At 41.8% G+C, this 27,337-nt stretch overlaps 1 protein-coding gene across 2 annotated transcripts; it reads left to right on the top strand.

Moving 5' to 3' along the window:
- Window positions 1–4,774: 4,774 nt before the first annotated feature.
- znf507 (zinc finger protein 507) lies at window positions 4,775–25,856 on the top strand. Of its 2 annotated transcripts, XR_014597586.1 has the most exons (8): window positions 4,775–4,907; window positions 7,293–9,623; window positions 12,104–12,221; window positions 12,534–12,642; window positions 17,672–17,776; window positions 21,082–21,216; window positions 23,556–24,846; window positions 24,888–25,856. XR_014597586.1 is itself a non-coding variant. In XM_084015221.1 (7 exons), the coding sequence occupies exons 2-7, from the start codon at window positions 7,296–7,298 to the stop codon at window positions 24,019–24,021; spliced, it is 3,261 nt and encodes a 1,086-aa protein (XP_083871347.1). In that variant the 5' UTR covers window positions 4,775–4,907; window positions 7,293–7,295; the 3' UTR covers window positions 24,022–25,856. The 2 variants fall into 2 exon arrangements, 1 of the variants encoding a protein (XP_083871347.1); XM_084015221.1 differs by having other exon boundaries at window positions 23,556–25,856.
- Window positions 25,857–27,337: the final 1,481 nt, after the last annotated feature.

The raw sequence follows: 27,337 nt of genomic DNA on the forward strand, positions 1-27,337 counted from the left end.
ACAAAGGACATCGCTCAAGGTTAACATTTTAAACAGATGATTGATGTTAATTAAAGAAAAAAATCAGTAATATTAGTGTTATCAGCTATGATATAAAAACACTCAATAACAATTTGGTTCAATTCATATTCTGTGTGTGTGTGTGTGTGTGTGTGTGTGTGTGTGTGTGTGTGTGTGTGTCATTCCCTGTGTTCCACTGAGCAGAAGGTCACTACTGCCACCCCGTGGTGATCGTTGGAATAGCAGAAAGGAGATATACTGCAGACTGCTGCAGATGAAGATGGCGAGGACAGAGGAGGACATGTGCACCACCGAATTGTCTCGACATGATGACTGTTCCATTTGAGCTCAGCATTTCAGATTTGTTATGTATATAACTTTTTAATCGTGTGATGATCAGATAGTACATTCATGACAATTGGGCAGTTAACTACCTTGGTGTTCTGTCGAGTCTAAGCGTGTGTGCTCTACTTTGCAAAGTGTATTTGTACTTGTGATTTATGCTATCCAGTTCTTATTAAATACTTTTTGATTTTAATGATCAGAATTCAGCTATTTTGTTGACAGAGATCCTCCTCTTATAAGTGGGGCTTCTGAACCCGACAACACCGATCAGAATTGTGATCAAAATAACTTTTGTGGGGTTGTTGCCTTTGTAGGTGACAACTCTCAATCCCAGTCCTGACATAGTACTTCAACTCTTCATAAACAGTGTATTTATGCTTGGACTGATGCGTATCTGATGATGAATATTTCATTTTGTAGAAATATCATGTGTAATAGACACATAACAGGTAGCATGTCACTAGGTTCATGGAGGCTAAGAGAAGCTTCATTTATTTCATGTTTCTCCTGTGTTCATCTGAACATCAGGAGCACAAAGAATAAACATATTATGAAACAACCCTGATGATGTCATGTATGACCTCAGTGTATCCGTGGAAACTACAAACGCATAATAGAAAGTCTCTTGTTACACAAAAGTTGCATCATGGGAAGTGTAGTAACCTGTGCTTTTGGTACTATATCCATACTAGGGATGAATATTATAGGATATATCCAACTTTATGGAAGTGCGTGAATCTCTGGAGTAGCATTTGAATTCAATGAATCATAAAGAAGTAAAAAATGATCTCACTCAAGCTTCAAATAGCTTTCCTCATAGTTTCCTCTAATCAACAGTTTGTTGTATAATTGATGTTACGTTCCTCTCACACGGCTTCGTCCCAGCACCAACGGGACACGCGTCTCCCAGCCGAGTCCAAAGTAAACACGCATGTGAAGACAGGTCAAGGAAAGCCTGCACCTTTGCTTCTCCTTCTCCACATTTCCTGATTCCACCCTCCACACCTGACCTCTCTCTCCCTCGTTCACATTCAATCACTCAACCTACTCAGCCCTGCAGTTGTGGGGGGAGGGGGGGGGGGGGGAAATAATAAACCCTGAAATAATAGCTTAAACTGAAGTATTACTTTAATACTCCGATAGAAATAACCTGGTTCCAACATTTTTTAAAGGAGCAGGCTGGGTTCCCCGAGGCTATGCTGTAATGTGTGAGAGGAAGTATATGGGCTGTCACTTCAGATTAGAGAACAGCCTCAGTGTGCCTTTGATGGAGAGGCAACAGGGCTAATCGAAGGTGGAAGGGATTACGGTTCATAAAAATCACATAGGAATGGACATAGCCAAGAAGAAAAGAAGCCAGTTGGGCCTGATTACATTGTGTGTGTGTGTGTGTGTGTGTGTGTGTGTGTGTGTGTGTGTGTGTGTGTGTGTGTGTGTGTGTGTGTGTGTGTGCATGTGTGGTATTCAGAGGTTTTGTGTTTAAAGTCTCTTATATCTTATATCTGCATATTGTTTTCTCTGCACTGCATTAATCTACCACGGCTCTATGGAGCTTCTGTGCCATTTTGAGATTTGACATTTACCGTCTAAAAACAGTCGACAGTCAGTTTTCTGAAACACCTATCAGTAACAACAACAACATAGTCATTAACATGGCAGACAACAAAAACAGTATCTTGAGCTGATTTTCCTCTTGTGAACTATGTAACCAATAGATTATGACCTTTCTGTTTTTATTTCTGACATTTAGAAACATCATGTTTTCATTAAAGTGGTGTATGATTAATGTTTATGGTCTTCTTGTCTTACTAAAGGGCCAGTGTATCAAATGTATTGGGATCCATTTGCAGAAATTCAATTGTATAAATGTTTACTTTTCTGAAGAATAGCCTGAAAAAACTAATCCTTGTGCTGTCGTTTTTTTAGAATAAGCTGTGGCCCAATCCTGATTTCCACACTTTCGGACTTTGAGGTTGCCTGTGGGGGTTTAGGGCTGTCCCACCGTTGTTCATCGAGTCATCGTTCGACATTTTGAGCCCTTCATGTACACTTTCTGTAAACCTGTGTATCTGTGGACTCCAAAAATCATAGTGCTATGATGTTAAACGCAGGGTTGGAGGTATTAAAAGAGGTAAACAAAGAAGTGCCACATGGGTGTTCAGATCGGCATATTGCACACATAACATTGAATGGAAACACATGGAATATAAAAACAGAGGAAAGTCATTTTGCTCAATGAAGTAAAAAGATTACTCAACAATTAGCTCCCCTCTGGTATGGTGTGACTCTGATAGAAATTTTCATCAGGCAGTAAAACACAAAATAAAAACCCATAATTCTGGATACGTTTTTGTGTCATGAAAGTAGCGTTCCATTCCTATCTATGTCATTTCACGCCCTGGCGGCCTCTCACACTCCGTTAAGTCCCTGAAGGTTCAGGTTTTGTGGGGGGACATTGGATTGGGGCTTTCTCTTCACAGAGCTGTGATCTACGGAAGCGTATTGCATTCACTTGAGTAATTTTTTTTTGGTTTGTTTTTTGGAGTAATTATTTCTGTTTTTCTGAGTAATTTATTTCTTTGGTCTGTTTTTCTGAGTAATTTATTTCTTTGGTCTGTTTTTCTGAGTAATTTATTTCTTTGGTCTGTTTTTCGGAGTAATTTTTTTTTGGTCTGTTTTTCGGAGTAATTTTTTTTTTTCTGTTTTTCAGAGTAATTTTTTTCTGATTTTCTGAATAATTTTTTTTCTGAGTTTAGACAGCATTTGAAACAATAGACGCATCCATTCCTTTGTGAAAGCTCGATAATGGAGGCCAACATGACCGACTTGTTTAGTTTGATCAAGTTCTACTTTGATCTGGGATTAAGACACTGGGAGATAGTCCTGTCTTCGAGTCATATAGATGGTATTACCATAAGTGTATCCACTTTACGCAGGCACCTGAGGACTTTGCGGCTGAATAGCTGAAGATGGGGCATGTGTATGCAGGAGTCACTACAGGTCCATGGGAGTCACTTGCAGGTTGGAGGTTCTCGCGGGAGTTCGAAGTATCGCGATAATTCAGGAAAAAAATTACTCCGAAAAACAGAAAAAAAATTACCACGAAAAACAGAAAAAAAATTACCACGAAAAACAGAAAATAAATTACTCCGAAAAACAGGAAAAGAATTACTCAGAAAATCAGGAAAAATAATTAGTCAGAAAAACAACCAAACAAAAAAAAATTACTCAGAAAAACAGACCAAAAAAAAATTACTCAGAAAAACAGACCACAGAAATAAATTACTCAGAAAAACAGGAATAATTACTCCAAAAAACAAACCCCCAAAAAAAATTACTCAAGTGAATACAATACGCTTCCGTAGTGATCCACGTTTCTACAGTAGTCCAGAACAGACAAACCAAACGCGTTTTCACATTTCCTCGTGGGCCGAAGTTTTAATTGGCTGCAATCTGCAAACATGCCACTAGATGCCGCCAGATCTCACTAGTGCTTCTTTAAGTGAGTCAAGGCATTGCACAGTAACATTTCCGAATACAATTATGTTTTGCAATACAAATGTTCTGAAAATGTATGTTTGAATGAGCAAATGGGGCAATCAATTATCAGATATGGCTTTTTGATATCTTTGTATCTTTCAGAAACTTCCCCAGTTGATTACTAATAGTAAGATGATTATTTTTGCTTGTATAACAGTTTTATGTTTAAATATGCAAATGAGTCATTATCTAATGCAAACATTTACAATTTAAATAGTGTAGTAAAATAAACAGCTGCAGTTTTTAATGTTAATGTCTCCCCATGAAGCATTGTTATGCTTAGGGAACAGGCCTGTGAGATAAGTAAGAAATTATGTGAAGAGTTGTGGTATTTTATATTCTATTATATTCAAGTTGTAGCCTATCATTCATATAAATAATGCACTCTGGACTCACCTCACAGCTGAGCAATATAACACCATCATAGATTTCTTAACAATCAATCCCTTTTTTTCTTCCAGTTTTATCTCTTTCAAATCCCCAAATAAGTCAGAACTATTTATCTATTACCATTATTAAAATGATTGAAATATTAGACATGATTTACTGGTTTCTATGTTAAAATGTATAGAACAAAACTACAGACTGGCCTTATTTGAACCATTTGTACTCAAACCTGTTGAAATCCTCAACATGTGAGAAGAAAAGTAAGCCACCCTATAGGCTATAGCTGAACAAAGCAACTTCTTCACTGTAGACTCAGTGTTTGGAACATAAAAGCCTCGCAGTTTTTCTCCTTTTAATGACGATGTTTCTCAATTTATTCATAAAATGTCTCCGAAGAAGTCGGTCGAAGGTGCAACCCGGCGCTTTACGAGTGGCACCTGAAGGTGGCATCAGGCAAACCTGTCAATCGTCAGTCTGCGTTGGTCACCTGACCCAAACTCCAGGTCACGTGACTGATATTCCATCCTCGCCATTTTGCAATGTGGGAGAGAGGGAGGCCACTTTTTATGGCTAACGAATAAAACAAAGCGGTTTTATGTGTTGAGGACAAAGAGCTCTCGAGCCCTTCTGTGTCAGTGAGTATATCGCCATTAAAATACAGTCACGCGCTCTTCCGTCACACATTAACCCAAATGATAGTTAAAATGCCCTTGTACAGTCATGAATGCAAATGCTAGCACTGTGTGGGACTCGCGCGTGTGTGTGTGTGTGTGTGTGTGTGTGGGTGTGGATAGCAGGCAGCAAGCTGTGGAGCTAGCTGTGAAGCTAAGAGTGTGTCCTGCTGCCTTTTTGCTCAAATTTCCGTTTGTTTCTTTTCTTCACTTGAACGTCTCTTTTAGCGTCGCTGCTCGTTAGCTCCAGCACGTTAGCTAACATTAGCGAGCAAGTGTGTTCAGCTTCATACTCGGGGGCAGTGCAAGTGGAGGAAATATTTTTAGATGCTGACATAACAGGTGCTCATTTCAGACCGGTTCAAGCACATGATGGGCTAAAGAGAGGCTCTAAAGAAAGACTACAAAGAGACTACAGTGACCACAGGCACATTCGACCTCACACACGTGTCAGATGAACAGGCATGTCGAGCGTCCAGCTTTGCAAGTTGCACTTATTGGCGATTTGGCAGATCTCTATCACTTGGACAACACTTTTCTAATAGAAGGAGTCCATAATTGTGGTTCGAAACCTTCTCGGGTTCAGTGTCATCATGAGGCCAGCTCCACAGAATGATGCTGGAGAGTAGCCAGTCATTCCTGCATGTGGTAACCCTTCCTCCAAATGTGCATGCCGCTGTTTTGATGCAGTCATCCAGAAGCAGAACTGGGAGAAAGAGGAAGATGATATGTGGTTAGAAGGAAGAAAGCGGCAGGAGATGACCAGTTCCCTCTAGCTTAGTTTGTAAACAAATGCACATGGTTCCTGAAGCTATCACGCTTGCCATGCTGGTGTTTGGGCTGCTTCTCTTTCTTCCTAACAGCTGATCCCCTCAAGAAATACACTGGTTCAAGAAAGTGACATTTTTTCTTCTTCATCAGATAAATAGTTGTCTTTAGGGAGACAGCGTCCTTGTTTTATTTATGTCAAACTGATAAAACCAGTGGTCACCATTAGATGTATTTTTAAATTGTCTTTCCTCGTTTTCACCGTGCAAAACTCCTTGAAAAGACAGACTCCCTTGTTAGATTCTTCCCTTTTTAACAAACAAATCCTGAGCTACCATGCAAAGTGTGAATCACTCAATCGCACCAGCCTGCAAGTCAAATATTATAATGTCCAGGGTTTTTGGTTTCTGAACTGTTCTCACAGGTCTTCATCATGTCAGAATAAACAGAATAAATGCTATTAATGTAACATTTTCCTGCTAGTTATACGTTTTGTTTTGTTATTGATTTCCTCGTTATTTTTTTCAAAGAACACGCTTGTTTACACTTTGTGTTTGCAGTAACACAGAATATTCATCTATAAAAGCAATTGCTGTGTGGATGCTGATAAGGCGACGCTACACTGCATTTCTGGTTTGATTGCGTAAGAAAGTGAAGTAGTTGGATGAAGTCGGAATGGCTTTAATTCCTATGAATGCCATTGAAAAGTTAAATAATACCATGAATGTATAAAATTATTTTTGTTATTTTTAAAGAAACACTACCGTTCTGGCTTAAATGTGTCAGTAGTTGGAATATTTGAAAAGATGTTTTAATTCTTAGGTATGTCCTTGAGAAGTTTAAACATTCGTCCAATCATTTGAACAGTTTTCACGGAAATCATTAAATATTTCTGAAAGCAAAGTACAAATGACAAAGGTAATATTGCACATAAATATCATGAAAGTTTTCCAAAAGTTGTCATAACTACATCATTTTAAATAAAGAGTTCTGTATTAACTTAAACAGAACTGGCTAAACTTTAACCACTGCTGAGTCCGTTTCAATCAAAATTGAGCCAAAGAAAATGTTAAATACCACAAGTCATCAGAAAATCCTTGAGTGACAAACCGTCTCCTAGGGATACATGATATAATTAGTACTTGCTATTACTTACACTAGATTATTAAATTACGTCTTAGGTGGACAAAAATGTATGTTTGATAATTATTTTTCCCAAACATTCACAGATTCCATTTCATCAAATGTAAACACTGCCCTGCGTTCTATTTTTTAAATAGAATTGTAAGAATTGTAACTTTGAGTTTTGGACTGGACAAAGTCTAACATTTCATAGACAAAGAAAATAATATAGGGGAACTGGAGACAGATATATATTTTCTGGATTGTGTTGGAGGAATATGCTGTCCTATATTTAAAACATTTAAAATGTTTGTGTGAGTTAAAGTGACCCCCTGGCCTGACAAATTCTGGAGGACTATTTCCATATTATATTTAAAAACATCTGTATCCATATTAATAGTCAGGGATCATATCTGTTAGAATCTAATGTACCATATCCTTTTTCTTTCTTCCTTCCAGGTCATGGAGGAGATCAGCAATGTAGCTGTTGTCATCACACACTCCTCCACTGCCTCCCCTTCCTCTCCCGCTCCATCAACTCTGGGATCACTCTCTCAAACCCGAACACAACGAGATGTAGAGGAGGACGCATCCCAGAGTTTTCAGCAGAAACAAGCTGCAGATTCTCTCATCCAAGTCATTGAGAAGCTCAGCAAAATCGTGGAGAAGCGCCCTCAGCGCCGCTGCACCTTCGGCGGTCAGAAACGAGCCTCTTCTGCTGGGGGAGGAGGTGGTGGTGAGGAGGGGACAAAGGGAAGCAGAGGAGGCTCCCCCTTTAGGAAAATTAAGAGGAACTGTAAGGGGCAGGAGACCACAGAGGAGGTGCCATTAGATGGTGGCGCTCTTTCCTCACTCGTGTCAGGTGACAGTAACAACAACAACATCACCTCTGCGGCAACCGAGGTAGCTGGCAACCCCATCAGCAGTGACCACAAGCGGACGGTGACGTGCTATCAGTGCAGCCTGTGCCCCTATCTGTCCCAAACGCTGCCCCTGCTAAAGGAGCACCTGAAGCAACACAACGAGCAGCACAGCGATCTCATCCTCATGTGCTCCGAGTGCCACTTCACCTCTAGAGACCAGGGGCAGCTGGAGGCGCACGTCAGGCTGCACTTCGACGCTGGTAAGGAAGAGGTTATAAGGACGCAGGACGGGGGCTGGACTGGGAGCAGTGGCGGTATAGGAACGGAGACAATGAACAGCTCAGTGGATGTTTCCATGGAGCTACCGCAGAAGAAGAAGTGGTACAGCTACGAGGAGTATGGCTTGTACCGCTGCCTGATCTGCAGCTATGTGTGCAGCCAGCAGCGAATGCTCAAGACTCATGCCTGGAAGCACGCCGGCCTGGTCGACTGCTCCTACCCCATCTTCGAGGACGAAGACGGGGCTGCCGCGAGGAGAGAGGCCCAGGCCACAACCAACACTGCTGCAACCAGAGAGGAAATAGTCGTTCTTTCCCCGGTTCAAGATAAAAGCCTTCAGAAGCTGCCCACTGCCTTCAAGCTCCAGCTCTGCGTGCCAATGGCTGTTGAGAACAAACAGGATGTGTTGAATCATCCGGTTTCTGATCTTCAAAGTCCAAAGACAGCAGAGGAAGAGGAGGAAAGCGTGTACCCTATCAAAGACCTGACCTCCGAGGAGCCCGTGGTGGAGGTGCAGGTGACCACGGAGACAGAGTCTGAGGTGGAGATCGATATTCACCCCGACGGTGCCTCCGTCACGGACAGCTTGCTGTCGTCAGCTCAGAAGATCATCAACAGCAGTCCCAACAGTGCCGGCCATATCAACGTGATTGTAGAACGCCTTCCTCTGGCAGAGGATTCAGTCATGGTGACCAACCCGCTTCTTCTCAGCCCAGACGTGCACAGGGACAAGAACTCCATGGACGCAGAGGGAACGGAGCAGAACCATGTGGGAGACGTGAAGGAGGAGGAGGTCCCTGTCTGCAGTGCGGGTGGCATCACTGACAGCCAGCCAATAGGAGCTGATCTTAAATCCTCTGTGGGGAGCGACTCTCCACGGGATGAAAACATTCCTCCAGCTGGTCGCAAGAGGACACATTCGGAGTCCCTCCGCCTGCACTCTTTGGCTGCTGAGGTCCTGGTAGCTATGCCTATGAGAACCCCTGAGCTCCCCATCTCCAGCGCCAAGGTAAGCCTGAAGACAATGCAGGCTCAGAGCCCAAACACGGGCCAGAGACTGGGAGAGGTGGCTAAAGCTGGACAGAAGGCTTCTGACGAGGAGACACAAGCAGCGCTGTTGGACCTGGAGCTTCACAGTGCGGGCAGAGAGGAAGATCTCGGGTCCCTGTGCCTGGGGGATGGAGATGAGGAGGGACCCGCTACCAAAGCCGGCATCAGCCTGTCACTGCTCACCGTCATAGAAAGACTCAGAGAGCGCTCGGACCAGAACGCCTCAGACGAGGATATCTTAAAAGAGCTTCAGGACAACGCGCAGTTTCAAAACGGAGCCGCGGCCGGGAACGGAGCTGGGAGTTACATCTGTACAATCCCAGACATGGACGGGCTGGTCGCCTCTCCAGATGGTGGCCTGGTGGACTACATCCCCGGTAGCGAAAGGCCATACCGGTGCCGCCTTTGTCGCTATAGCAGTGGCAATAAGGGCTACATTAAACAGCACCTACGGGTGCACAGGCAAAGACAGCCGTATCAGTGTCCCATCTGTGAGCACATCGCCTCGGACAGCAAGGACCTGGAGAGCCACATGATCCACCACTGTAAGAGCAGAGTGTACCAGTGCAAGCAGTGCCCAGATGCCTTCCACTACAAGGTGAGTGTTGAGTTGAGTTTTGGCATTCGTTGACATGTTTCTGAACTATTCTCAGAGGTCATCATCATGATAGAATAGACAAGCTACTATGATGAACCTCATACTCTATATTGATTGTAATGTTACATTTTTCCACATTTACAACCGGACTTCTACTAATTCTCAGTTTTGTCCTTTCATTATTTTTTCTAAAAACACATTTTACAGAAGGCTATTTTCCAAGTTAAAGTGCCAAACATTTTCTGATTCCAGCTACTCAAATGTGAGAATTTGCTGCTTTTCTTTTTCAAATATGACATATGATAATATGATAATGAGTTTTGGGCTTCTGGTGGAATGAAAGAAGCCGTTTGAATGTGTTCTCCTGGGCATTTTTCACTATTTTATGAACAAAACGATTAACCAGTACTAAAAAACAATCATGAGATTCAGACAGACAGACATGAGACAATATGAAGATATCGTCGTGTCAAAGTTATCATGGCCAAAATAAAAGGGATATTATCCTGTTAACCATGAAAATATGCTGCAAACTCTTGAAATGGCACTTAAACATACTCAAATCAAATTTTGTTAACAAAAATATACATATATTTTTTTTAGTGAATATCCTTTTTAAGGGAAAAACAATCAAATAAACTTAAATGAGATCATCATAAATCATAAGGTCTCCCTGCATAAATACAGTATAAATACATTTTAAAAATGTATTTATACTAGACTCTTTGTTTCACTTGTCTTCCATGAGAATGAACTGAACAGCTTTTTAATGAACAGAAATTCACCACGATCAGCTCATTGTCAGTGATAAAACCTGTTATCATCCCATCTCTAGTTGGTGATAACTCACATTCCCACAATTGTAGCTTCAGATTTCAGTCTTATCGGTGTGGAACTAGAGAGGCTTAGTGAGCTAACTTCAGGGTTAACTGGGTTTTCCGTCGCTGGTTCACTTCTTACCAGGGTACATCGCCATGGTACACTACACTACACTTACACTGCAGAGCTAACCTGCTCTGGAGCAGGTTATGTTCTTGATAAATCAACGTGTAGAAAAACACCGCCTACTGACCAATCAGCTCTCTTGGAAAATGCCATCAGCATTTGTAAAAGATCCCGTGGAGCTTGATGCGCGGAAAAAAAATGAGCTTGTGGATTGTGAGAGGGTCTCTAAGGAGAGCTAGAGTGTTAAGAGACCGGCAAAACCCTTTTTCTTTCCCTGACAATTTTATATGAGAGATCCAGATTCTCATCGGAGGGAATGACTTATCTGTGTCAGTGTACAGCCTACTTACCCATTTGAACAATGTTTTTATATTTCTTTTATTTGCTCCCAAGTCCGTTTTACACCGCCGGGATTGCAGGTGAAAGAATGAGGCTGATATTGTCATACAACACACCATAAAAATACATCTAAGCAACACATTGATTTGTTTAAAGTTATTTTATTTCATTAGAAGAAAGAACAAATATGTATCTTTATCTGGTATAAATCCCATTAGAATCATCAAGTGCCCACATGGTCATTTGGGGGTCCAAATATGGGGTTCCAAAAGAGTCACCTCTGCCCGAAAGGGTATTTGGACCCCCATAAAACCCCCACCAGTGGTACCATACCCTCCAAATTAATTTTGGCAAGAGCAAAGTTCCCAAATATAACAACTAATTCTGTTTAGAATAAATATGATCATTAATTGTGGTGCTAGGGGCACCCAAAAAGTGAAAAATCACACATGCCGTCAAAATTTTTTAGGACTTTGGTGACCCACCTCTCACCCAAACAGTAAGGAATGTTGATTGTGTAGTACAAACTACAATTAACTAACACCAATTTCCAGCCTTCTATCACTTAGAACAGAAGTTATGGGCCTCCAAAAATGCCAAAAAAATGAAATGCAAAATTCCAATGTGTCAAAAAAGGGGTGTGGCACTTGAAATTCAAATGGACGTCACGGGCAAACCGTTTCAGATATTGACCTGAAACTTTTTCACATTTCACGGACGTCAGCAAAATCTGAGAGGTGTCATGTACATGGTACCCCAATATTGGCTGTTTTCACATGGAATGACCCTATTGTGATAATATAATCAATGGAAATGATTGTGATACTTTGGTATCCCATTCCCAGTTTAGACCGATTACTGCAAAAATGTGTCATTTGTCGTAGAATATTTCAATGGAAAACGATACGTTGCTCATCTTTTTGTCAATGCCGACATATCCATGGTACCTTTTTTTGAATGTATCTTCTACTATGTACACATTCTATTACGTAATGCTATTATTAATTATTTGTTTTTACCTTTTCTAAAAAATCTGTATTTAGTTAGTTACTGTGTAAATCAATGTAAAAAGATTTTTGCTTTGCTAGCAGATTTTATGTTGGTAAAAACTATATTTGATGAGAGCTGTCAACTGCATGTTTTGTCATTTCTTTGTCTAGAAATCTCATGCTGTGTCTGTGTTTTCTTTCCTTTAGAGTCAGTTGAGAAATCATGAAAGGGAGCATCACAGCTTCAGCGGCGGCACGGCGGCCCTCACACCGGTCACTGAAACCGTAGCCATGGTGGAGGACGCTGAGCGGGTAACAGACGAAGGTAAGGCATGTTTTTATGGCCTCATTATGTTTTAGGAAGGGTTGTTACAAGATACTTCAATGACTAGCTGACGCTCATCAGAGCTCTCACTGTATGATTTTGGTCAGTGCTTTCAGAAAGTTGTTAGTCTTGTTGAAGTGGATGTCTTACTAACAAGGCAAAAGCCACGACTTGTTTATTTTTTAGTTTAATTGCAGTGTATTCCTGTTACACAGTTCAGACAGCCATTCTTTGCACACAATGTGTTCTGACACAATGCCATAGAGGCTGGGCAAATACACACACCACAGTTGAATTTGTCCTCTATTACAGACGGCGGTGTGCAGAAGATGTATAAGTGCGATGTGTGCGACTACACCAGCTCTACGTACGTCGGCGTGAGAAACCACCGTCGGATTCATAACTCTGACAAGCCTTATCGGTGAGTCATTAAAAAAACAATCCCCTAATCCCACCGATACTCATTCCCCTCAATGAAGTCTATCTGAACATATGATGAAAAAACAGGCTTGTATAGGCCTTATTGTTTCTTGTATCAACGAGAGCGTGTTGTTGCGTGGGGTTTGAGTTTGTTTGTATGTTCCATTTATTTAATAACAAAAACTTGAAGTTACAGGAAATGGATTATTGTGTTTCTTCCATGTCTATATGTACGTGTGATGTGCTGTGCAAAGCATTTGATGTTACTAAAAACATCAAATAACTAAAAATCCCCCCCGAGCGTGAGTCCAGATGCCAGGACGTCCTGAGCATTTCATTTAGAAGTAACTAAAATCGACACATCCTGGTGTCATCCATCTATCTGTTCATAATCAGATTCTGGTCGTGTGCAGGAGAATTACCATGTAAATATGCATGAACATAATGAATCGTTAGGGGCACGTGCTTCCTAAATTGAGTCAATTTGTAAAATCTGTGTAATGTTGAAACCGGTGCCGTTTGAAACCAAACCTGCTTGTTTGACTGATGAGCAGCTCTAAACTCACTTTCAGTGGTATTACGAGGTTTCAGGTTGTGGATTTTCTGCATTTCCTTGAGAGGGAAGCAGATGTGAAATGTTTTTGTGGTCTGAAATACATTTGTGATAAGATTGGTCATCATATTAATTGAAGTAAACATGATTTCCTAAATGTCACAAAAGACACTTTGTAAATACCATTTATTCACATTTTTTTTAATTGAATCATATGCTTAGATCCTTTCATTAGCTAGTTTAAAAGTTTTTGGTTTCGGTAGTTTTCCACAACAAACATAAATAGTTAAATAATAGCAGCTGTACTGTGTTTTATTGTTTGAATGTGTTAACGAGAGTTGCAGAAATGACATATGACATTCAGCATTAATGAAGCAGATGGCCATCTGGAGACTGATTGCATATTCATTATCAACAATGTTGGAAATTGCGTATTAACTTTACAGACTTCTGTGTTAATTGTTTTGCACACAGCAGCCTATAACAGGGTGCTTTACATGAGTTTCAGAGATCAGCTATCTTTTTTTTGCTACATATTTGAAGACAAACTTAAATGAGCCAGCTGGCCATTGCAGTCAATGAGCGGATTGTGTGCTGCTTCTAATGCAACTCCCTGAGCTGTACTTGTCATTTACCAAAGGACCATTAGATGGCAGTGCATGCACGCTGACGTTCAGCAGCACCGTGATGTCGCTGTGTAGCCACAGTTGGACTTCCTCACAAGGCGCCTTCACTGCTTCTCTCCAGCAACTCTGTATTAGGCCTTTGTGTGAACACAAAGCTGCCATGTGGTGTGAACATGTACAAGTGTTTGCTTCAGCTTTATGAACAGTGTTCACTGTGCTCTTAAGGTCAAAAGCTCATATAAAAATACACATGCACTACAGGATGTCTTTCTGGTTTGGAAAAGGTCAGATGATTGCTGTCACTAACTAGAATGGTCAAGCATCTTATTCAGTTCAGATTCAGACACACACACACACACACACACACACACAGTCTCCTGGCCGTCAGACATTGGTACTTATGTCATTGTGCTATTGAGTTCATTGTGCACTTTAAATCTTAGTCTTGGTCTCTTAGTACTGTGCGGCAAAACACCTGAATGGCAGGTCAAACATCAGACACAGTGTGATATGTAGGTGTGAGGACCACAGCACATGTTCTACTGTTTTGGCTCTGTACTCCAGCACACTGGAAGTGCAATTGACTTTGAGTTGAAAGCGCCAACTTTCAGCTTTAATTGCAGTACAGATGGATAATGACAGGGCTACTGTTCTGCACCCAATCTGCATGTAAACACCCGTAAATTAAAGCTGAAAGTCTGCGCTTCACCCTTCAGTCTGTTTTATTTCAGATAAAGTACAAAGCCAACAAAAGAATATAAATGTGTCACTGTCAAAGGACTTGCAGACTGCACAGCCTCTCTAGTGTATGACTTTTGCACCAAAAATGTGCTGCAGTGTTTCAAATGCCAAGGGCTTTGCACTGTTCCTGTGTATTATGTCTTCAGGCATGACGACATCATGGTGAACGCATGAGCTGCCGGCTGCCAGTATGTTACAATATGCAATCAGTGGAATTAGAGAACAAGGCCCCAATGGGCACCATTTTATGGTGGTACTTATTGTCTCTGTTAGCGCCTCAAATTTTCATAGCAAACAATAGGATGTGAAGGCAAAGAGCAGACTGGACTAATGCTCACATATAACCATTCCTTCCTTTGGCTAACAGCAATGAAATGGACTCTTTGTTACACTGGACTGAAACTCCAGTGGTATTCTTTCCGCTTTGGCACTGAATTCAAATGCCAAAACATTTCATTTAAGGTGCTCCTGTACTGTGTATCTGCAATAATGCCAGGAACCATGCTGTTCTGAACGTGTGAGCAGGCAGCAACCTCCAGTTCTGTAAAGTGAAGCCAATATGTGACTCCTCTGGTTGCAAAATGAAGTCCATGGAAGTCTGAGAAAATTATCTTACTTCTCACTTGATGTATTATCTCAGTAAACATGAGTTTATGGTCTCAATCTCTAGTTTCAAGTCTTCTTCAATAAAGCATGATGCTCATGTAGTAAATGATGGTCCATTTAGAGCCCAACAGACCAGGAAGCAGGAGATTATTTAGGGCGGGGCTACTTTGTGATTGACAGCTCTCTACCACGCTACCAATGCAGTTAGCTTTACCAGAATCCAGATGGATCCAGATCCAGTAAGGTTGCTGGTCGCAGTGCCACTCTGCTGCTTGTGTTCATCAGATCCGACTGTCACCCCTCCACAGTCCAAATATGATATGATAATGCAAAAATTCCAAGATGGCTCGAGGTGCAAACTCCGGTGACGTCATGATGGCTATTTCCACTTTATACAGTCTAAGCCTGTGAGAAGAACATTCAAAAAATCTCATAGGTGCAAAGGTTTAGATGCCAAAAGAGGGCACATTGCATTGAGAAGATGTCTGACTCCCAGCTATATAATAAGTACCTTTATTTCTCATGATGTATCCTGCATGTTAGTTCTTGGTGGTCAGAGAATACTGCATTTGCATATGCCTGTTCCTGTTTCAGACAGTGTGATCTCACTAACTAGCTGCTAACGGTGTACCGACAGCTCCCTCCAGAATTGTTGGCACCCTGCAGTAAAAATTAGCACGATGCAAGAACATTTTTTTAATGTTTAGCCTTGTGATCTTTCATTTGAAAATACCCCACAAAAGTCTCACCTTTTTAATTGAAGTAACATCATTGGAAAAAAGACATTGAATGCATTTTGTGAAACAAAAAGACTATTTTCCTCAAAATATATGTACCACAGTTTTTGACATCTCTTGATTTAATATTTCATGCAGCTTCTTGCCAAAATTACAGTTGTGGACTATTCTCCTGTAATGTCTGATGAGGTTGGTGAACACATGGCACAGGATCTGAGACCATTCCTCCAGAAAGAATCTTTCTAGATCATTCTGAGGTGAACACTTGTGGGCTGTCCTCTTCAGCTCATCCCACTGATTTACTACTATGGGGTTAGGGTTGGGGGACTGTGATGACTGAAATGTCCCCACAACATCATACATCCACTACCCTACTTCACAGTGGGTATTAGGGCTGAACGATATATCGTTATCGTATCTATATCTAGATATGAACATTCAAGATATTAATATCTAAAAAGCAACGATATAAACAATATAGATTTCCCCCGCGCTTGCCCTGCATGTAAAGCTCTGGCAGTTACAATATACATCATTTTTACGATTGCTGTTGAATGCACCGCTACGGCCAGCCAACCACAAACCTTACTAAATGAACATCATGGATTGAAGAACACTTGAAACTTGAGAGCAAGTCCATTAATTAGTGTTTACCATGTTTACTGAGATAATAAATCAAGTTAGTAGTAGGGTCATTTGTCATTGACTTCCATGCAATCAGACTTCTTTTTGCAACCAGTGGAGTCGCCCCCTGATGGCCAGTAGAGAGAATGCAAGGTTCAGGCATTTACATGTTGACTTCACTTTTCAAAACTGGAGGTTGCTGCGTCGTTTGCTGCCCAAAAGCTCTATTTGGGTCTCATCTGACCATATAACCCAGTCCTAGTGAAGGCCCCAGTAACAAACTGTAGGTGCTTTAGTTTGTTGTTGATTGATAGCAGAGGATTTTTTTCCTGGCACCTCTCCCAAACAACTTGTGGAGATAGAGATGGAGTCTGATTTTGGAGACTTCCTGAACTCAAGACTCAAATAGTCCTGCAGGTCTCCAGGTTTGATAGATTAATTTGGTCAATGTACTCACGTTTAATTCTTTACATCTGCTTTCGCTAAACAAATTAATTAAAGCTCTGACAGTAGAAATGGCTATTTTCAACTTTAAGCTCTTTCTTATAAGCATCTCCTGATTTGTGCAGCCCAATAACATTCGTCATTACAGCCAAACTCTTCTTTTCTTCCCTGGAGTCAACGCTGAGTGATGGCCGCCAGAAACAACACTGCCTGAAACAACTCTGGAAGTCCCAACAACCACATCGGCCCGCTACACACGGCCATGCCACGGACGGGCACTACTTCACATGAATTATATTTAGACTTTACAATTACTCTATTGAAATGTGTTGTAAAGGTTTCTTGGTTGGATGGTCCAGATCGTCTTTTAAATATTCTAGTCTCGGTAAACCTCACATCAAGCATCTATCCGGTTTGTCTGATTTTTGCCACGAGTTGAGTGCAGCCTCTGTCTCTGCTTTCATCTCAGCAACTTAAAAGCTAGTTTCCTCTTTCAGCCACAACATCCGAAGTGCAACGAAGTAGAAAATGTTGTGATGTATTCTTTTCTTAAAGTGGCAATTTCCTCTGTGTTTTGCTGTAAATCCCTTATCTCCCTCCAGGCTACAAGTGCAAAGAAGCGAAACGATGACCTCAAAGGGCAGCGTGTTAAAGCTTCATGTTCTCTCATCTCTCGTCTTTCCATTCTTCATCCGCCAGGTGCTGCAGCTGTGATTTTGCCACCACCAACATGAACAGCTTAAAGAGCCACATGAGAAGGCACCCTCAGGAGCACCAGGCCGTGCAGCTGCTGGAGCAGTACAGGTGAGAAACCTCACACACACAAATCCACCACAGAGAGGAGTGATGGGGAAACTTCTCCCGGGCCCGCGAGGTAACAATGAGGATCTGTACCTGGCCAAAAGAAGCTGGCTGTCTGTCTGTGTGGGTCTGTGACCACACTGGAGTCACTCATAATGGCTACAGCCTGGGAGGTTGAGAAAGAGGCTTCTGATTGCGAGGTCCGTGACTGTTGAGTGGAAGGAGTGAATAAGAGCGAAACACTCACAAGTCCACATTCTTATGTTAAATATCCTGAGCCGTAAGCGAGACACTGATTGCAGATTCCACTTCACTAGTTATTATACCGTCATCAGTACGTTCAAGCCGAGAATACCAATGTTTCCATGAAGACATGGACACAGATGACGACCTTTTTTCTCTATTTGGGGCCTTCGTATTATTCACTTCTGCACTTTATTGTAATGAGGGACTTGAGAGAGACTGGTTTAAAAAAAGAGCCACTTTCACATCTGTAGCTTGTAGGGATGCACGATATTGGATTTTTTGCCGATATGCCGATATTTTCAAACTCATTTGGCCGATAACCGATACATATACATATACATATTATATATATATATATATATATATATCACGATTCTCCAAATACTCGATTCGATTTGATTTTCGATTTTAGGGTCACGATTCGATTCGATTCTCGATTTTTTTCTTTTTCTTACAGCACAGATGCCTATGCCATTTTCAGACTAGTCTAGTCTACGATCATTGGTTTTATTCATCAAATTTTGTACAGTAAATCTTATTTCAAAAGTTGGGCTACATATAAGTGATGCAATTTCCATAATGTATCACATTAGGCACTAATGGTCAAATTTAAATTATTTATTTGCAATATAAAAGTAACAATCTTGTTTTCAATACAAGGAGGGAACCACTTTTGTTGTAAGATGCGACCTGCTGGGCATACTGTAGCGTGGCTCAAGTACGCTAATTAAATGTTTAAATCCCGTGTTTTCCACCACCGAGTAAGGCTGCAGGTCTGCTGCTATAAATAGCCCTATAGCGCTAGTTATAGCTTTTGCGCGAGCTGAGGTCTGTGGAAGTTTTATTGCAAACGAGGATTGAATAGTTGGCTGGACCAGTGATGGTGCTTTCCCAGCTGTCAAATCTACATCTTTGTGATGCCGGCGAATGTGTCCTGCCATGTTCGTAGTGTTTCCCGTGGCCGGGTATGGTACACGCGCATAGCATATCTTACACACTGTGGTCTTCTTGTCAACAACGCGAACGTCGTCGACATAACTCACCGGGAACGCAAAGTATTTCCATACATGTGATTTAAGAGAAGCAGGAGCTGCTTCAAGCTCCGGTGCCGCGTCTCCTCTTTCATCTGCACTCGCCATCGTGTCATAACCTGCAGGATAGGTAACTAGCGGCGTCGGCTACAATGTGCTGCGTCATTTGCGTAACTTTGCGTAGTGTGCGTAGCTTTGCACACGGGGGGAGGGGGGATCGTCGATCCTCTCTTTGACTTCGATGCTCGAGATCGTGACGTCATTTCGATCGATTTCGATGAAAAATCGAAATCGTGACACCCCTAATATATATATATATATATATATATGTATATATATATATGCAACAGCAGACTTGCTCCGCAAGACGCGCGGCCGCAACAATCTTCGCCGCGCGCTCCCGCTACTTTTTTCTTCGTGTACTTTACGCGCTTGATGTTGTTCTGATGCCGTTCCGCCTCGTTAAACCACCGCGATGTCGCTTTCTACTTTGAAAACACGGAACGTTGACACTGTATTTTGATAAGCTGTTGCACTCTTCAGACTCGTGGTGTGAGCGGAACCGGTCCATAGGGTCCATAATATTTATTTTATTACATTACATTATTATTTATTTTTACATAATAAAAATGCCGCTGTGTCTCCGTCCAAAACCCGCTGCGCTCGCGCTGTCTGCTCGCACAGATCCGCTCGTGCGCACATGCGCTGATGCAGGTCGAGTGTTGTCGAGAAATATAAGCAGAGACGGCGCTCCTTAAAAACAACATCACGCCATGTGTGTGTAGTATTAGGACGTGATGACGTATGTACAACCGGCCAAAGCCCGTTTGCCCCCCCTCCCCGGGGGGGGGGGGATTGTTTTTGATAAGATGTGGAACTTTGAGTTAACTGCTGTTGAGTAAACCTATAACTTATATTTTACTTGATAAAATAAGACAATATATGCACTCATATGTCGTTGTAGTGTTTTACAGTATCTGTAGCTATTAATGTGATGCTCATCATTTTCCAGCCATATTTTTCTGGACCCTGATCATTTCCATCAACCACCACCTTAATAAGTCACTATCTCCTTGTGATCTTGAATACACTCTGGTTGAACAAAAATGTTGAATGCAAATATAATAATTGCAGAATTGCAGACTGCTTGCTGTGCCACCTGACTTAATCCAACTGCACCAATACACCATCCCACACGTCTCGTCTGTTTAGGGTTTTTTTCGGTGGGTACCACCGGGCCTGAAAAAAATTCTAGGGGAAACACTGCCTAGTAGCTTGGATCATTTGGTAGAAACCAAAGAAAAGTTCATGTGGTGTTGGCTGGCTTTTTACAGAGAAAACACGTAGACCCCTTTTTCTTTTAGGCTAGGCAGAATGATTAGCAACATTTTCAATCCATCTCTGAAACGCTAGCAACACCAATGCTAATACCTGACAACAAAGCAAGGTGACATTTTTGATGTGTGACTTTAGCCAACTACTCTGAGGGGATTGGATTTAGTCTCCTGTCCTTTGTATTGCCTCAAGGTAGCGCTGTAATGTAATCCTGATGTTGGCTTTAAAAGGGACTGTAATCATATGGGCTGACATGTAATCAACATCAACCAATGCAGAGAATATAATGTAGTTGTTTTGTTTTTTAATAACTGATTATGTGCCGTATTTGGGCCCCGTATGTCATGAATAATGACAATTAGAACTGCCCCCCCCCAATACATGTGATGAAGGCTTCGTTTTCAAAATTCTCCCAGGCCACGATGTGATAACCCTGGAGGATATTCGCAACTTTAAGCATTTGAATAGTTCTTAAAGACGTGATCCACAATTCTTCAGCAGTAGTATTTCCTTGCTCCGCTCTTCTTTTCTCAAGCTCAGTATTCCCCCGCGGAGTCTTGAGTTGGGACGATTCCTCTCGATAGAAAGCAGGAGGAGGATTAATGGATATGAAGTCAACTTTGCCTCTCGCTCCGGTGCTCATCTTCTTAAACATCTCTCCTTTCTTGCTCTTCTATTTCTGCCCCCCTCCACCAGGTGCTCTCTGTGTGGCTATGTCTGCAGTCATCCGCCGTCGCTGAAGTCCCACATGTGGAAGCACGCCGGAGACCAAAACTACAACTACGAGCAAGTTAACAAAGCCATTAACGAGGCCATCTCCCAGAGCAGCCGGTAAATACATGAACTCGCATGCACTTCTCTTTCAGGTTACATTTCTCTGTATCTACTGTCAGTACACTGTAGGTTCTTGGGAACAGGTACGTTTGTTCAAAGTACTAGGGCTTTAGAGCTTGAATGCTGAAATGTTAAGGGTTTTTTTCGACAGTAAAAGTGAAACTATAATATAAATATTATATATAAAACCTAAACTAGCAGCCACTTGCAGTTCCATTTTATTATTGATGTATCAGGGACCAAACAACAATACATCTGTCAATGTGCAACACAGGGTCGTTGCTAAACAAGAAAAATATTTACAAGGAATGTAAGCGGCAACAAGAGAAGCAATTCTCTGGGCAAAAAAACCCTGACCCAATATATGGCTCTGACTGGACAGAGTCTCCAGCTTGCAAATGCTGGACAAAATAAATCAAATATGTGGTGAGAAAATAAGTTACATTTATTGAAGTGCAAACTGTAACTTACAAAGCACACACAGTGGCGCCGCCAGCCGGAATCCTGTACGCACTGTGCATACTTTTTTTGAAGGTGGGCTAGATATTTAAATTTCAGCGGGTGACACCAAACAACGTCTGCCCAAGCAAGTCAGAGCTTTTCTTTCGCTCACACAGTGGAGAGACGCAGCCGCATTTGAGAGGACGATCGCGCGTGTGTGCGCAATTACGCGTAGCGTGTGTTGGCCCCTCTCCACTACACAATACAGCTCGGCTCTAGTCTCGTCACCTCTCTGCTGCTGAGCACTGTGGGCCGAGTCGATGCATGTCTCTCTCCCCGGGCCAGGAGAGTTACCATACCGTACTGTGCGTGTGTCCAAGCGTGTGCGTGCGTGCGTGGAGTGCTCACAAGCGTGCGCTTGTGTTTAGGGTGGGGATGGAGGGCACACAAAAAATATTTGCACCGGGGCCTATAACCATGATATACGTTGTATTTTGCCGTTTCTGTGCGTACAATGAAATTGAATCCTGGCGGCGCAACACACACGCACACACACACACACAGAGCAACGGAGTGGGCTGGCTACGGGGCGGGGGGTGGGGTTTTGGGTGTCTACAGTAATATGGCTTATTCATTTCATGAGGTTATTTACTTACCCACGATGAAAAAAATAGCTCTGAATGAATAACAGCTGAGCAGAAGCACTTGTCGACCGTCGCGGAGAAATACGCGTCTGGTCTGAACTGGGGGGCAGCGGATCATGTGTGATTTCCGTGGCCGTGACGCTTTGCAGCAGCTAGTGTGAACCTGGCGTCATGCCGGCGTGAACCGGGCGGCCGCTGAAGCACCGCGAACGAAGCACGCTTCCTTTCGGCGCTTCCTGTTAACCGATAGTGCAGTTCAGACCAGACGCGAAGCGCCGCGATCCTGCGCGGCCGTCTCTCGGCGCAGCAAGCAGAGTGCCAGGGGGATTTGAATGGGACTTAATGTATCGATACTCGTGGCTAAAAAATCAATACTTTCTGTGGAAACAAAATATTGATTTATATCGCAGAATCGATAAAATCACTCAGCCCTAAAAGATAGCTACCGTGTGCAGCATGTATATGAGTTGCCATTCTTTCACCAGATATAGCTAAAAGCTCATTTCTATCTGTAGCCTTGGGGTCACCAGTGATACTGAAACTGAAGCAAAATAAAGATAAGTCACTTTGAAAACAGACGACGCATCAATATTACAATCAGAATCAAACACGCCTCGAGTTAACCCAGGTCTGGTTTTATTTACTGTTTAAAGTCTGTCCATTCACTTTTACACTAATAGATAAATTAAAACAATATTGAATACTTTATTTAATAATGCTTATAACAACTAGGTTGTTATTGTGTTAAGGGACAGGGACATTAATAAATAATAATCAATAGATAATCATTGAATACTTTGAGATGGTGAGATTATGATACCGTTGGTTTATTTGTATTCTTTATATTCCTTACATTGACTCACAGATATTTGTTTTGAGTTTGCAAATGTCTTTCTTTCATTGTATTTTAAATGTGTGCTCTCTTTGGAGCTCTTATGCTCACTTGACACTACTGATGAAACGTTGAGCTTGAGCATGTGTCCGTTCCTCAGTTCTTGTTTAGAATGATATAGATTGCCACTATGAACTGCCAGCTGTCTTACAAACACACACCACATCATAATGATAATAATAATAATACATCATGGGCAGCAAGTAACGTTTTACATGCAGCAGATGTCTCAAAACTGGTACACAGACAATTTGACATTTTCCTTCGTGGGCCAACACTTCCCCCAAGAGTGAGATTTACAGCTCCAGCATTTCATCCTGCTCCCTCTTGTTGGTGATACCACCCGTTATTTCCCTCAGAGCTCCTCAGAAGTTGTCGGCGGTCCTGGAGTCGGTGGCAGAGCGTCCTGCAGCAGCCCAGCCATCAAAGGACAGAGCAAAGGGCCCGGCGGAAGCTCCGCCACCACCCACACCAACAATAACGACGACGACAGCGGCAGCAGCTGGCCTGTCTGCAGACAGCTCAGCGTGCCTACTCTCACCCACAACAGACCCTCCACAGTGGCCCAGTGAATCCCCAAGCCCCCAGGGGAAGGACCCTGCACACCTCCAGTCCCAGAGCCAGCCACACACTGGCCAGGCCCCCGGCCCGGGGCCCGGCATGGAATACTGCGTGCTCCTGTTCTGCTGCTGCATCTGTGGCTTTGAGTCCACCAGCAAAGAGCGGCTGATGGAGCACATGAAGGAGCACGAGGGCGACATCATCAGCATCATCCTCAACAAGGAGCAGCAGCAGCAGCAAGCAGAAGCACAAACGGCAGAGTGAGACCTGCCCTCTCTTTATGGTAACACTGACCCTGCAACCTCTCAACCAGCTGCTGCCCACAAACCTCTCTCATTATGGTTCTTTACCTCAAGCTGGGTGCGATGGATATGGATGCGTGAGCGTTCCCCAGCTGCTGTACGGTAGAGTGGTCCGGGGTTACAGTGTGCTCAGAGGGGGGGCAGCTGTGAGGCTGCCGTCACTGCCGTCCAACGCCAACAGCTTGAACAGGCGTTGAGAAAAATGATGAAATCATTTTTGGTGTGGCGTATCCTTCTGAAAGGAATGTTTAAAAAAAAAAAAATCATGTTCTCAGCCGTTTGTGTCAAATCCGTTGACATTAAAGAGACTGTGAGAATGTGTCTGTTGGGATTGCTTTTTGGAGGGACAAGCCTGAGCTCCAACCCAAGTTTCTTTTTCAATACAGGTACAAGTTCATACCTCACAGAACCATACAATCCCTCACCAGAAGTGGAATACATAGACTTGCATATTTTCCAGTCTAATTTCTATATTGACCACGAGGCAGCTCTTTTATTGCTACTGTAATATTTAATGTATATGATCTGCGACAGCCGAGGCTCTGACCTAGTTAAGGACGTACACGTGCAAACTCACAATGCCTAAAGGCATGCATCACAGCTTGAATATGATTTTGATATTTATCAGTTTATTTTTATGCATGTTTCCATTTATGCCATTTTAAAGAGGCAAATGTTAATTATTATTTACATATGTTTTTGTATGAGTGACTGTAATTTTACTTGTTGGATAATTTCTAAGTAAATTAGCATTTTAGAGGACGAAGTGGAAGTTGACTAGAGCAAAGTAGAAATGGGTCTTTGATGATTGTAGTCTACTGGAGAAAGAGTTGGTGGTTTTTAGGGCATGTTGACAAAAAGGAATCATGAAAAGGGAAATGATCGTTGGCGGGCTGTTATTTCAAACGAATGGTGCCTAGATATTTAAAAGCAGGAATACGTTGTCTTGAATCAGCCTAGGTTCACTGTAAGAGTTGTTATTAAAGGTAAAGTCTGTTCTTTTTAGCCCATGCAATTTATGGTGTGTGTATATAATTACATTTTTAGAATGACCGTTGCTCTTTCCTGTCGTGTTTTTTAAAGGACAAACTTTCTAGTGTCAGATGCATTTTCAAACGACGGGCTTTCCCAGCTAACAAACATGCCTGAAATAAGAAAACATGGTTGTGAAAATAAATTTTGGAAGGTGCACACTTTTTAAGTTTTATTGGTCACAGTCCTCCCACCTGTGGAAGTGTAATATAATCACTGAAGCTCTGATATGGAAACACTGGGTAAAATGGAAAGTTTGAGGCTCTGTGTATAGCATTATTTTTGTTCATATAGCATAAACGGCAGCATTTTTTTTCTGAAAGGAGAGAATGTCACTGTAATGTCTCAAAGGACGCAGAGAAACACCTGGTTGAATGTAAAGGAAAGGAAATCTATCTGGTCACCCAGATTACCTTTCAGAACAAAGAGGTTTAAAATGGAAACAAACTGGAGGCTGTGGCAGAAAGGGAACTTGTGTGTTCTGCAAAGTAAAATGACTGTTATTGGCAGTCTGGTGGCAGTCCCTTTGATGTGGATTTGCGTCCCTTTGCCATTCAGTCGGGTACAATTGCTGTTGTTGCAAAGCCTTCATTGGAAAAACATTGAAATGCTGCTTATTTATCCATTTAATGTATCATGTAATCCCATCATGCAGTCATCAGTATGTCATCATAGATGGAGGAAATTCAGATAAATTTAATTATCATAATCCTCAACCTGACACAACGGCTTGGAGTTTTGTCTAAATGAGCGTGCAAAGTGCATGCATCTCTATCTCAATGACCTGGCCTGAAATTCTCATTAATTCTCACAATTATATTTTAGATTGACAACCATTATATGTGTAATCCATGCCACAATGCACATGGGATCAAATCGTTATTTGTCCATTGACTACCATACATATTTTTCTGAAATAAGGTCCCATGGTGGTCCTCCAGAAGGGGCAGGACTTATCCTCTCCATGTGGCAGAGTTAAGGCAGTTGGTGACAAATCTAAATAAATCAAATAAAAGTGGCACCTAGAACACATGTAAATGAATGAAGAAGCAGTTTAGGGAGCGACCTGGCCCAACTGACCCACTTACTGTAGTCGGGAACGCAATGCAATTAGGAGTTACCAATATTTGTACTTCTGGCACAAATGAAGGGGCTGCGCCGTTGGTTTGTTTAGATCTTCTTGCCCTGTGGTGCCTTGTGGATCTTCTTAGATCTTAGCAATTCAATAACTTATACTGTACATTTTGTAACCATCAGCAAATTTCATGAAAAGACCAAAACCGACAACGCATAAGTCATTGGATCATTTCCAGACTCCCTATCCTGTTTCTTTTGTCATAAATATGTACTTTAGTTCTTATTAAAACTGTGACATAAATTCTCGTAAGTGTTTTGGCGAATATGATTTAAACGAAAAATAAATAGTTAATTTGTTGGGCACTATTTTCAGCTGTGCATTGATACACAGTTGATGTGGCAGTGAGTCTTTCTGTCAGCAGATTGACTCAAAGTAAACAACGGTGGTCATCCAGGTCAGCGTCGAGGCTCAATAGAAAGTACTAGTACAATAAATTGTATAATATAAAAAATAAAACTTGTATTGCACTACTAGACTTATCTTTAATATTGTGTATACAGTTTGATAATAACAAAATTGTATTTAACTCGCTGAGCTGACTACAGTATATTTGTTAACTGGGGATAAGCGGTAACATCAGTAAAACAAGTAGTCCTGCCCCATGGCTTGTTTCACTGACTAGTGATTACAACAAAGTTCTTGATAATATTTCAAGTAAAAGAAAATCATTTCCCATAATAGAGACAGAAAAAAACAACTTGAATGAATAAATGTTAAGTTGAGCTCAACAGCCGGCGATACAGCGTTGGTTCATTCCCCTGCTGGTAAAAGCATGTAAGTGCGGTGGGATTGTGCGTGCAGATGAATATTCCGTTGCAAATCCACATTTTAGTTTTATTCAACCGTTTTGGGGACACAAACAATAAACCAGGTTCATGAAACAGCTAATCTATTTTCATGAAAGCTATTTTACCAAGTCATGGGCTCAAATACTTTCCTACTGTAAGTGTGTACATATTAACCTCGAAAGTGACTTTTTTTTTAAAACATAGAATCTATTTTTGAATGATTTTGTTAAAACAAAACAAAAAAAGAAGAAAACAATTTTGGCTCTATACTTATTTGCTGTTTGAGGGCACTGGCCGTATGAAACTAAACAGGTGAATGA

The sequence above is a fragment of the Eutrigla gurnardus genome (genome assembly GCF_963514095.1).
Source record: "Eutrigla gurnardus genome assembly, chromosome: 1".
Lineage (NCBI taxonomy): Eukaryota > Metazoa > Chordata > Actinopteri > Perciformes > Triglidae > Eutrigla > Eutrigla gurnardus.